General features: G+C 25.7%; 2 protein-coding genes across 4 annotated transcripts; one reads left to right on the top strand and one right to left on the bottom strand.

Annotated features, from left to right (window-relative positions):
- The first annotated feature begins 1047 nt into the window (after positions 1 to 1047).
- On the top strand, positions 1048 to 2281 carry LOC105257834 (ribosome-recycling factor, mitochondrial). The gene is made up of 2 exons (XM_011268717.3): positions 1048 to 1672; positions 1968 to 2281. The coding sequence occupies exons 1-2, from the start codon at positions 1056 to 1058 to the stop codon at positions 2209 to 2211; spliced, it is 861 nt and encodes a 286-aa protein (XP_011267019.1). The 5' UTR covers positions 1048 to 1055; the 3' UTR covers positions 2212 to 2281.
- Positions 2282 to 2944: 663 nt separating this feature from the next.
- On the bottom strand, positions 2945 to 10815 carry LOC105257846 (2-aminoadipate transaminase). Of its 3 annotated transcripts, XM_025407324.1 has the most exons (10): positions 10717 to 10815; positions 10390 to 10607; positions 8032 to 8316; positions 6409 to 6602; positions 5241 to 5517; positions 4713 to 4874; positions 4200 to 4452; positions 3729 to 3843; positions 3472 to 3577; positions 2945 to 3289 (listed from the first exon to the last, which is right to left on the bottom strand). In XM_025407324.1, the coding sequence occupies exons 3-10, from the start codon at positions 8102 to 8104 to the stop codon at positions 3051 to 3053; spliced, it is 1419 nt and encodes a 472-aa protein (XP_025263109.1). In that variant the 5' UTR covers positions 8105 to 8316; positions 10390 to 10607; positions 10717 to 10815; the 3' UTR covers positions 2945 to 3050. The 3 variants fall into 3 exon arrangements, with proteins under 3 accessions (XP_025263109.1, XP_025263111.1, XP_025263110.1); XM_025407326.1 differs by lacking the exon at positions 8032 to 8316; XM_025407325.1 differs by lacking the exons at positions 8032 to 8316; positions 10390 to 10607; positions 10717 to 10815 and adding an exon at positions 7264 to 7381.
- Positions 10816 to 13563: the final 2748 nt, after the last annotated feature.

The raw sequence follows: 13563 nt of genomic DNA, 5'->3' as shown, positions 1-13563 counted from the left end.
ATATAATTAAATTTTAATTAGATACGGGATCCAGTTTCTCGTATTGAGCGCATTCCGAATGCGCGGAAATGTCATTGGAGGTGACAATGGAATTTCAAAACATGGGATCTGCGCAAGCTTTTTATATTTGGAAGCAGCGGTTACTTCATCATCAAAACAATTTTTTTTAAATATAAATGAAACAAGCAAGAAAAATAAAAAAAATAAATACAAATAAAATAATAATAATAAGAAAAAGAAGAAGAAGAAAAATAAAAAAATAAAAACAAATAAAATAATAATAAGAAAAATAATAAGAAGAAGAAGAAAAATAAAAAAATAAATACAAATAAAATAATCAATAATAATAATAATCAATAATAATAATAATCAATAATAATCAATAATTAATAATAATCAATAATTTTAATTAACCTTTTGTAATAAATTATCACACTTAATTTGAAGGATAAAAAATTGTGAGCATAAAATTTCACAACAATAATAAAGTCTTTTTTTTCTCGCGCTGATGGGGATATGTCTTTTTCATTCTATAGAGAAATATCGTTTTCACTCACAATCAATAATGAAGAAACATATCTCTTTCGATGTTTAAAAATGGCTCCAAGAATAAAGGAAACGAAAACGCACTCTAGATACGTACTTCCGGTAAAATATACCAATCGCGAGGGTCGTAATTCAATGTATTGGGTTGCGTTTTAAATTTGGAATTCAAAAGTCTATAAATACATGTATTATTTTACTCGCGATTAAAATTAAAAACTAAAATATAGGTGAATTGCGAGTTACATCTTATTTGATCTCCACATTATTTCTAATGAAATTGTATGTATTTTTTTAAGGTTGCAAGAGAGGTTAGATAACCTGCGATTTTGAAGGATTTTGAACGAAAATCGTATACAATTAATTTATTTATATCGTTTAAACACGACTAGCAGGAGGAATATCAAATAAATATTCAAATAAATAAATAATATTGAACATATGTCAATATTATAATATCATAATTTTTTGTATATTATTACATTGAACATTGATGGTAAAAAAAGAAGAAAATGGGAAGCTTAATAGGCATACGATTCTGTAATATTCAATTAAGGAATTATGCAATGGTGTTAACATTAAGACCAATAACAAGCTGCATACATCACTGTTTATTAAATAGAGAAATGTACCATCTTAAGAGCCAGCAAAGATTTCTACGGATCGTTCAACATTGTGACATTTTAAATTTTTCACTTGCCAATTGTCTCAATAATAATTCAAGGGACTTTTCTATGACCTGTATATTGGCAAAAAGCAAGGACCGTGGCAAGGATAAAAAGAAGTCAAAATCACAACATATTGATTATCATGAAATGGAAGAAGTTATTGATGTCAACAAGCTGACGTCTCAATTGGAAAGGGCGATTGAAATCATGAAGGATGATTTCGCCAAGTATTTATCAATAAGATCGACTGTGGGTGCTATTGAGGAATTATCCGTTAAATTTGAGGGAAAGGATTACACGTTGCAGGAGCTCGCGCAGATTAGTCGTAAGCCCAAACTAATAGTACTCAATATATCTACCTTTCCACAAGCTATTCCAGATATTTTGAAGAGCCTCACAAAAAATCAGATGAATCTAAATCCACAACAAGATGGGACTACAGTCTATGTTCCTATTCCTAAGTAAGTTTTAGAATATTAGTTTTATAATTTAGAATATTTTATTGAAAACATTTTTAATCTTTAGAATTATTGTGATTTTCTGCATTTATTCTAACTTACATTATATACAAGAGATAAATTGATATTTAATATATCATAAGATTAATTATAAAATAGCTTGAGTAATTATAAAATTCTATAAAATGTAATCATGTGTAAAGAATTTATTATATTTAATATAGCTGCATATATATATACAATTATCCTGATTCTTATGTTGGAACAAGAACACTTATACATATTTTTACATTAACAGAGTGACCAAAGAGCACAGAGAAAGCTTATCTAAAAATGCAAAAAGCTTTTATACAAAATGTTGCAGCAATATTAGAGACATACGCAATAAGCAAATTAAGACGGTAAAGAATAAAGAAGGATTAGCCAAAGACATAATATTTAGGATGGAAAATTATATAGATATTCTCAGTAATCAATATGTAAGTAAAGCTGAACAATTGCTGGAGACGAAACAGAAAGAATTGTTAGGTGATTTTGACTAAACTTCTCGTGCATTTAATTATTTGTACTTTTAGAAATGAATTATATTGTTAATTGCTTCATAAAACATTTAATAATTTAATAAAAGAAGAAAAAATATACACACATACTTCAATTTTCATAATATATTATTTTTTTACTAGTTTTTTTTGCATATATATTGGAATTATGAAATGTAATAATCTGTGATGGAATTGTAATGATATAATTAAAAAAGAACTTGTATTGATATTGAAAATGTAATTTATTTTGAAGACATTAATATTTTATGAATTATATCTTTATAATAATGATTTTGTAAAAATTGCAACTAAGCTTGTGGAATTCTTCAGAGAATTTTAAAAATGATGTATAGTCTTTTCAATCTTCTTTTAATGAATATTTTGATTGTATAGTTTAAGTGAAAAAGGAATGCTTAAGGATAATGGTGAAGCATATATGAATAAAATTCAGATTTCTTAAAACTTGCAAGTGTTTTATTACATTGTTTATTATTAATTTTTAAAATACTGATGTAAAATAATTAAAATTATTAAAAAGTTTATACATTGTATCACTTTCAGATAATAATACATGATATAACATGTATAATATACATAATACATAAGATTTATAATACTGCATTCTTTATATATATATTCTTTGTATAATAAAATATTAAACATAGATTGTTTTCTTCATAAAAATTTGTTATAAAATATTTTTTTTTTTTCATAGATATTTTTTCAGTCATTGTCTACATATATATTTCTTTTCAATCTTGTGCATATTATTTATTTTAAGAATAATATCTAAATTAGATAATTATATCTTAAATTTGATAAAAAATTGATCGATATGCTCATGATTTTAAATCACTGGTACTTGCATTATTGTTTTTGTGATCTTGACGCTCGATATACGTTGAAAGTGCAGTGCATAAAGTTTGTGTTGCAGTTTCCAAAATTTCTTTGTTATGAAAGGCTATGCTTGTTCGCAAGAAATTTTTCGCTTCACCCGTATGCGAGAATCGAGCACCCGGTATGGCTGTTACTTTGTATTCCTTTTGGCACCATTTGACAAATTCAGTACCGTCTATATCTTTAAGAAAACATATAATTTTATGACAAATAGAATAAATTAATATGTTAATCTTATATATAATATTATAATAATATAATTGACAAGTACGACAATTTTTAAACTGCAATATGTGATTATATTAAAATGTGTTTTAGTATAATTATTTGAGTATAATTTCATAGTAAAAAGATTCATCATACTCGAAGGAAGATGGAGCCAAACGAAGTAACCACCTTTTGGTCGTCGATATGAACAACACTTGGGCAAAAATCGATCCAAAGTTGCACAAAACACATCTAATCGTTCCTATAAATTGAATTTATAATATCCATTTTTATACTAAAATTATATCTTGTGATATATAATTACTAATATTTATAATGATATATATATATATATATATATATATATATATATATATATATAGTTTCTGAAATTTAAAAATATAATCACGTACCCTATAGATTTTTAAAATCGTATTAAGATACTTCTCTTCAACTTTTTCATGAAGTACACTCGCCATTAATCCGGAGATGTAATGATTAACTCCACCACCGCTACAAAATGTGCCTCTATAAAGAAATATAGCATTAAAAATCGACAATTAAATAGTGTATTTTAGCCCAGCATAATTTACATTATATTAGTCAATTATAAATTTATATATTATATATATTATGTTATATAATATTATATTATATTTATATATTATATAATTTTATATTATATTTATATATTATATAATTTTATATATTAATGCAAGACGAACGATATCTGTAAAGTGTCGCAATATTTAATGATTGGCTTTAATACTATAGTTTTATGTATAAATCGCAAAATTAACTTGATGGCACTAGATGGTATCGTGTTATATATCTATCTTCATACAGAATTTTATGAAAGAAAGATTAAAATACGTGCGACTTACGATGTTTTTATAGTGTTGATAACACGTGGACTTGATTCGATCCATCCAAAACGCATCGCTGGCGCAAAGACTTTAGAAAACGAAGAGTTTGATACAACGTTTCCTCCTTTATAATTTTTATCTTCTGGATTGTCATAAGAAAATAAGCGTCGTGGCGGATATCCGTCTCCATAATAAAGTAAACTGTACACATCGTCGCACACTACCACTATGGAATTGTTTCGTGCGATCTCTACTACACGCTTGCACTGATCTGCCAAGAAATAAAATTGAAAATATTTAAAGTAATCTGTATTATTCATGAAGGAAAAATTTAATTCTCTTATATATAATTATTTTAGCTTTATTATAGCTTAATTTTCAATATATGAATAATTCAATATATGAATAAAGCCTTTCGATTGAGGGAAAATGAGAAATGTAATCGAAATCTTTTATTAGCAAATAAGGTGACGAATTTTTCAACTGATAGTGTAAAGAAGAGATTTTGGGTGAGATATCGATTTAAATTACCAGGCGGCAGTGTCATTCCAGTTGGATTGTGAAAAATTGATATCGTATAATACATCGCCCAGAACATTTTCTGATCATTCAGAAAATAGTTGCCTTTCGTCTTCTCTTCAGCCACTATCTTTTCGAGCGCATCCACATCTACTACATCATCCTTCATTGGCACTATGTGATAATAATAATATATATATAATTAATAACAATAATAAGCATTTTTGTCATATTTTTAGAAAGAGAGAAATATATTTCAAAATATCTTTAAAAAGTTGAATTAGTTATAATTACCAATTTATAATTATATAATTATATAATTATATAATTATAATTACCAATTTCTTGTATTACTATTTTACTTTATTACTTTATACTATTTTTAAAATTAACATATATATATATATATATATATATATATATATATATTTTATAATAAAAAGATATTTATATTTCTGAATTATAATTTATATTTTTAACTTAAAATACTTATATTTTATTGCTTGTTTTAATAATATTAATAGCTTATTACATATCTACCTGTAACTACCCTTATCAGGGGAAATTGCTTAAAAACTTCCAAAGCAAGCATGTATGTAACTTCCTCTACGAAGATAACGCCGTTTGGTGAAAGTATGTTATTCAACAATTGTTGAAGACCATGCGATGCTCCACACGTCAATAGCAGGTTTTCTCTCATTACGGAGTTACCGTATCGTGTGCTTAAAAATTTGGCTAATTCATTGCGACATTCCCAATGACCTGCTGTTGCACCGTATTGAAAAAGATAATATTTTCCTTCTTTTGCTTCTTCTTCCTAAAGTAATAAATTTCATTAACATGGATGATTGCAAAAGATTAATAAGCATTATATTCTTGAATTATAAATAAATAAATATATATACATATTCAGAAACTTTGGAATAGTTGCATCAAACATTTTATAAAATTTTAAAAAATAAATATGATAATTGCATTCGAATGTATTTCAATTGAAAAGAATTATTTAAGAATTGCGTTATATTATACATTTGCATAAGTTTGCTTTATTAAAATATTCATGAAATTATTTAGTTAAAATTAAACAGTTTGAATGAATAAATTTAAATTAATTTATTATCAAATTTCAAAAATTCGATATATATATTTTAATTAAATTCTCTTAATTTTATTATTTTATTTGATTATTATACTTAATTTTAATGATTATTTATTGATTATTTAATTCTTAGTTTAATTATTTAAATCTTAGTTTAATTTTATTTTAATTCTATTTTTAATTGATTATTTAATTCTTAGTTTAATTATTTAAATCTTACAATAGTTTAATTTTATTTTAATTCTATTTTTTGTATTTTTATATTTTTTATTTTTATTTTTTACTCTATTGATATTAATAATACATTTTATTTAACTCACTCAATTTATTTAGCTTTTGTAGCAAATAAAATAATAAACCAAAAATAATAAATCAAAAATGTTATTTAAAAAAATACAATATTATAAATAGAAATTATTCCTAACTTTTGACTAAATTGTATAATAATGGTTTGTTTCTAAATAATATAATCATATCAATTATAAAAAATTCTTATGAATTTATGTTATATATTATTGAGATAATACATATTTTTTATACATATGAGATAATACATATAGTAACTATCTAATAAAGATATTAACAAGTATAGTATTAAATTAAGCTTACCAATCTGTGCCGTGTGCATTGATTTAACATTTCTACACAGTGTTTTAATAAATCAGGGCCAGGTGCCCCTACGGACAAGTTCGTAATTTCTTTGTCATAGACATTAAACACCGTCTCACCATCGAATAAATGTCTCAAATATGGATCGTTATTAACAGTAGTCATGGCTGATTGATGTGTATAGTTTTTCACGCCTAATTTTCACGAACGATTTACAAATATAATACATATATTTAAATAATATAATTTCAATTTCTAGTTACATAATTATAAATATTTTTATATTATTATTATATAAAGCATATTTGTTATAATAGACATTCAAGATTTGCAATTATTATTGATAAAGCGTAAAATGTAAAATGTATTTAACAGAGTAACGCTATATACAGCATGTCTAAAAAACTCAGTAATGGTTAAATATTTCAAAAATAAATTATTTTATAGAAAAATGTTTTAGACAAAAAATTGCATGTTGTATTTAATGACATCTTCTAAATAAAAAAAATCGAATGTAAATGCAATCACAAAATAAAATTTTTAACACCGTTTAATACACCAATATACATCCTGCAATTTTCATCTAATAACATGTTTCTATAAAATCTGATTTATTCTCGAAATATTTAGCCATTTCTGGATTTTTAGAACACATTGTATACACGATGATTCTTAATATAGATAGATGAGTAAATGTTTCTCTGAAAAGTCTAACAATAAAACATGTGTTGCCTAATGTAAATTTCCTCTTCTGTTTTATACATTCCACAATAAAATTTATTATGAATATATTTATTACAGATAAATGTATTACATTTTTATAAATTAATTATATCTTAAATTGTAGAATCGAACCGTTCATTTTGTTGCAGATGTACGTATAGCGTTAAAATAATTCGTAATGTAGAAAAGGTGTAATCGCTAGTCAAATAATCAAAGGATTATTGAAAAAATTATATTCGACCAAACTAGCCAGAAATTTCCTTTATTTAGTACGACGTTTCGACCATATGGTTGTGGTCCTTATTAAGTATATACGATGAAATATAATAATCAAGACGCAAACATAGCACTTGTAAAAACCATCACGAGTCAAAAATATAAAACGTTATCTAATTAAATTCAAAAAACGAGAGAGACTGATACGTCCGTATGAGACTTCGTCGAAAAACGTCCGTTCATCAGTCTCTCTCGTTTTTTGAATTAGATAACGTTTTATATTTTTGACTCTTGATGGTTTTTACAAGTGCTATGTTTGCGTCTTGATTATCATATTTCATCGTATATACTTGATAAGGACCACAACCATATGGTCGAAACGTCGTACTAAATAAAGGAAATTTCTGGCTAGTTTGGTCGAATATAATTTTTTCAATAATCCTTTGATAATTCGTAATAATTCTTCTATTTATCAATAAGTAACTTTTCAGTCTAGTAGATTATCTTAAATCGATAGCTTAAATCGATAGAAGCAGACTAAGAATAAATGTTGTGTAAATATTTTATATCTTTATGTAATCTTATCGTGATGTACTCTTTTCAAATTATTGAATGACTTCTGTATGCTTCTGTATGCTTCTGTGTTGAACTTTTTGGAATACGCTGTACATTAAACTTTCTTACGTAAATTGCAGAATTTATTCTGAATTCGTGTTCTCAACTGAACAAAATGCTGTGCAATATATTTCATCCACATCTACGGGAACGCTTGATAAATGCGGAAATTCGCACTAAAAATCTCAGACGAAGATCCACGTCGTACGATTACTCACGAACGACTAGCTGAATGTGTGAAATGAAATCCTGAGCTGCAGAAGCGTTCGTCTCTTTCTCTCTTTCGTGTTATAGATAAAGATATGTTATCGTTCGTGTCACTTCGTACAGTTTCGTGTAATTCCGTGCATTACACTATAAAAAGCACTGAATGCAATTTCCTCACATGTGAGAAATGATATGATTACGATATGATTACGATATGAAATATATTTATCGCAATATATATATCTGAATAAGCTCTTTTAATGATTTTTATGAGATACTAATTCTTGTAAAATATTATATAGATATTATATAATATAGATAAACATGGTAATTTCTTTTTTTTACCTTTTTTATTAGTGTTATCATTATTAATTATTATCATTGCTAATTATGACAATGATAATGCAGATGACACTATAAAAAATCGAGATATCGGTCAACGTCTAAAAATATCTTTTTTTTTCCTTAAGAGATAAATATGTATAATATTACATATTATACATATTTATCTAAATATGTATAATATGATAATAAATAATGAAAATAATATGAGATAAATATGTATAATATTACATATTATATATATTTATCTCTTAAGGACGAATACTGGTATAAAGGCCTCAAAAATATAGATATTTTCTGGATTTTTTTTCAAATAAACAATTAAGTCAAATTGATTATTCTAGTGAAAATGTACAAAAATAAAAATTTTCAAAGGTAGACAAAGGAAATAGAAATATTAGAAAATATTAGATATTAAAATATTAGAAAATATTAGAAATTATAAAAAATATTTTTAGCCAAATACATTTATCTTCTTCCGTTGTAACAATTTTTTAAAACTAGAACTACATCTATTACAATGTGTAAAAAAAAATTAATATTCTAAAAAATAACAAAATAAAAGATTGCTGAAAAAAATGTTTAAATTTGACAATAAAATTAAGTTCTTTTAAAAACTAAAAAACGAAAAGGGTTAACGATCTGTATAGTAATAATACAAATTTAAATAAGAAAAGGCTTGATCATGACGTAGAGTGGTGGTACGAAAGGACAATTAAGAATTAATAATGCTAAGACAGAGCCACTAATGTTAAAAAGTAATTTAATAAGGAAAAGTCTGTCAGAGCAAAAAATTATTTAAATACATTTAAAAGACAAACACACATTTCGATCTTCTACAGATCCTTTTCAATGTCATACAAAATTATAAAGGTAAATGCTAAGCTTAAAACAAAGAAGATCATGAGGACTTTAACAACAGTTGCAAAATATTTAAACGCATGAAATAACGGTCGGAATTACGCTTGGTGGAAAACGCAAAATTGAATAAAATGTCAAGCAGAACATAATAAAAGGCTATAAAATGCTGCAAGAGAGCGCAACTCACCTCGATATTAAATCTTAATGCGCACTATAAAAAATCGAGATATCGGTCGATGTCTAAAAATATCTTTTCTTTTTTCATTATACATATTTATCTCTTAAGGAGAAATACTGGTATAAAGGCTTCAAAAATATAGGTATTTTCTGGATTTTTTTTCAAATAAACAATTAAGTCAAATTGATTATTCTAGTGAAAATGTACAAAAATAAAAATATTCAAAGGTAGACAAAGGTATAGAAAATATTTTTAGCCAAATACATTTATCTTCTTCCGTTGTAACAATTTTTTAAAACTAGAACTATATCTATTACAATGTGTAAAAAAATTAATATCCCAAAAAATAACAAAATAAAAGATTGCTGAAAAAAATGTTTAAATTTGACAATAAAATTAAGTTCTTTTAAAAACTAAAAAACGAGAAGGGTTAACGGTCTGTATAGTAATAATACAAATTTAAATAAGAAAAGGCTTGATCATGAGTAGAGTGGTGGTACGAAAGGATAATTAAGAATTAATAATGCTAAGACAGAGCCACTAATGTTAAAAAGTAATTTAATAAGGAAAAGTCTGTCAGAGCAAAAAAATTATTTAAATACATTTAAAAGACAAACGCACGTTTCGATCTTCTACAGATCTTTTTTAATGTCATACAAAATTATAAAGGTAAACGCTAAGCTTAAAACAGAAGGTCATGAGGACTTTAACAACAGTTGCAAAATATTTAAACGCATGAAACGGTCGGAATTATGCTTGGTGGAAAACGCAAAATTGAATAAAATATCAAGCAAAACATAATAAAAGGTTATAAAATGCTGCAAGAGAGCGCAACTCACCTCGATATCAAGTCTTAATGTGCTGTAAATAAAATCAGAGAGAGAAGGCGTCTGGGTTTTTGATTCCCTCGATGAATCCGTCAAAAGATAAAAATAAAAAAATTAAAGATGTCCATAGAAAAGTCATAGTAAAATTGAAAGTTATAAAAATAGGTCTCTCTAATATTCAATCTGTCAAAGCACGTCAAAAGAAATAAATTTGATAGCAAGATGGTAGCCTGTAAAAAAGAAAGAACGAGAATAAAGAGCAAGCACAATCGGAACAGTACTTTATGCACAAAAATGTCACAAAAATTTATATGCCAGTTAAAAATTAATTAAAATTACCAAACGTAATAGAAGTACATATTAGTCAGTGAGCAAAAATTAGGTAGAAAAAGCCAAGTCAAGCATAATGAAAAGATGTGGAAACCAAGGAGACCGAGACTAGACTGTACACATACAGTGAAAAAAGAAAAAAATAAAGGAAAGGATTAGGGAAGGAAATCAAAAAGAAGGGGTGGGAAAAAAGAAAGGGTGGGGAGGAAAAGGAAGGAAAGAAGACATGAAATTAGGAAGAAGACGGCAGAGGAGGGGATTTTTGAACAGAGGGAGACATTTATTAATGATAGGTAAGAAATTTCTATTGGACCACTCAGATTTAATTATCACAAAAGGGAAGCACGACTAGCGTTAGAGCGATAATTACTTTGGAGAGATGAACGAATTACTAAGTGACACTAATACATATGCTATTGTAAAGATCCAACTAATAAAATCATTAGTAATCTGGGGGAATTGTTAAACAGATGGCGGAAAAATGAATTTATTTCTACCACACTGCGAAATGTCTTTTACATAGCAATGGTATTTTGCTCCGTGCCTATGGTCTGCCAAAAATCTGCACAAAAATAATTTTTCTTTACGAATTATTATTTCTTCTATTAATAGCCTTTTGCACTGCCCTTTGCGACATATCTTTACAGAATTTTGTACAACAATTTACCAAACCCGAATAGCTATATTTCGAATAGCTATGAATTGGTGAATAAACTTAAGAATTTTTACTTGGATGATCATATTGATGTCATTTCACTTGATGTAATTAATCTTTTCACCAATATTCCTCATGATTTAATCATGATTTTTGTACAAAATGCAACTTATTAATTGGATGCATAATTTTTTTTTATTTATTATCAACGCGATTGAAAAATCTCATTTTAAGGAAAACACATTTAAAATTTTAAAACAAATTATTTATGTATAATTATAAATGTTTAACTTATGTATAATTATAAATTTTCATTCTGATTACTTTGGTTACTTTCATTTATTTGTAAATAATTAAGTTTTATCATTTTTTATTTCTTTAAACTTTTATTTTTCTTTAAATATCTTTTTATATATTTGACATTTGTTTTATGCGGAAATGTGAGAAAAAACAAATAAGTGATGAATAGATTAATATAACATTTGATAAAGCAAGAAACTAATTTTCTAATCGATATTAAATAAAATAATTATTTGATACATGTGCATCATATTTTGTAAAAATAACACAGGCAGATGTAAATGAGATTCTGAGAATCTATTAAATAAGGAAACTATTCAATAGATATAATTTTCCTTCTTTATACATAAATTTTTTTATGCAAACATGCATTGAAATATCATGTAGTATAATGTGCATCTGTAAAAATATATTGTTGAAAAATATTTTAGTAAGTTTTACACAATTATTTAGGTTTAAGAAAAATATAACAAGTGATAAGAATGATTGTTTTTTATTACAATAAATTTTTACGATATATAATGATACAATAAAGATCTATAGGTTCTATTTCCACAACCGAATGGCAAATACAATTCCTCGCAGTTACGTAACGTTAGATTACAATGTACAATTCCTAATTAAAATTAATATGCGCAGTCCGATTTACATTTACAAGACCAAATGTGCGAGGGAAAGAAAAAAAAAAGACGTTTCTCTTGGATTTGCTTTACAGAAATCACGTATCTTTTTCTCGTGCGGCGAATAACGCGTCGCAGTAAATGATATATTACAAAAAGAATCTGTTATAATAATAATAATTAGTAATACTTAACACAATGTACACGATACGTATTGGCTTACATCGTTATACAGATAAGATGCATAACTGCAGAGTGTGTGGCGAGATTGGAAATGTATTTTTAATTAATTTCTCGCGATAAAAATCGAGTTCGTTCGAGTTTTCGTAATTACTTTCAATTTTATTTCGATTATCAAATCAGAACATGATTGCGATAAGGTTATCAAGAGAGATGTGCAAATACTTTTTGCTTGTCAGAGAAGAAAATTGTCAATGTCTCATTCCGTATATTAAAAAGAAAATATAAAATAAAAAAAAAATTAAATATGCATAAAATTTACATATTTATTTTTTCTTTGTCTTTCTTTCATTTAAAAACCACATTAATCGTTTTAATACTATACTATACATAATATATATACAGGATGTCCTACCTAGAAGTGGCCACCCCCTTTTAAACTAAAAAAGATAGACCATAACAAATATATATGAAATTAAATGGCTTTAATTGAACTTTATTGTGAGTATAGTGGTTGATTACAAAATTTATCTGTATTAAAGAACGGAGAGATATGTATAATTTTTTAATAATAATGTAGATATTTTGATAGAATAAAAGTTATAGCGCTGTTTGAAACGAATATAATGATGTATGATTTAATGTAAATATTTTACATATTATACGAGATTTTCTAATTTCAAATAAGAGATTTTTTAATTTCAAATAAGAGATTTTTTAATTTCATATACATATATTTGTTATGGTCTATCTCTTTTAGTTTAAAAAATAAAAAGGGGTGGCCATTTCTAGGTGGGATACCCTGTATAATTATAGTATATATTGTAATTATATTATAATATATACAATAACATATAATAATATTATGTATAATATTATATAAAAGATATTGACATCATAAAATAATATCAATATTATGCAACATTAATAAATTTGAAGGTGGATGAACAATTCATAATAACACTTCATAATAATTTTGATTGTACACTCGGCAACCAAAATGCATTAACACCTGAATTTGCCCGTGTCAAGGCATATTCGGACGACGTACTTCCACTCTATTATAATTGCGCGTCATGACTATTTAGTATCTAGCAACGA

The sequence above is a fragment of the Camponotus floridanus genome, unplaced genomic scaffold (assembly GCF_003227725.1).
Source record: "Camponotus floridanus strain SB8 unplaced genomic scaffold, Cflo_v7.5 scaffold17, whole genome shotgun sequence".
Classification (NCBI taxonomy): Eukaryota; Metazoa; Arthropoda; class Insecta; order Hymenoptera; family Formicidae; genus Camponotus; species Camponotus floridanus.
The sequence above is the reverse complement of the archived record's forward strand: the minus strand, read 5'-3'. Positions and strand labels throughout refer to the sequence as shown.

Excerpts from the sequence above, each read along its gene's own strand:
- LOC105257834 (XM_011268717.3), top strand. The coding sequence starts at position 1,056 with ATGGGAAGCTTAATAGGCATACGATTCTGTAATATTCAATTAAGGAAT. Across the intron at positions 1,673-1,967 it reads GTCTATGTTCCTATTCCTAA|AGTGACCAAAGAGCACAGAG; the intron begins GTAAGTTTTAGA and ends TTACATTAACAG.
- LOC105257846 (XM_025407324.1), bottom strand. The coding sequence starts at position 8,104 with ATGTGGATGAAATATATTGCACAGCATTTTGTTCAGTTGAGAACACGA. Across the intron at positions 3,578-3,728 it reads CGATTTTAAAAATCTATAGG|GAACGATTAGATGTGTTTTG; the intron begins GTACGTGATTAT and ends TTCAATTTATAG. Across the intron at positions 3,290-3,471 it reads TTGGCTCCATCTTCCTTCGA|ATATAGACGGTACTGAATTT; the intron begins GTATGATGAATC and ends GTTTTCTTAAAG.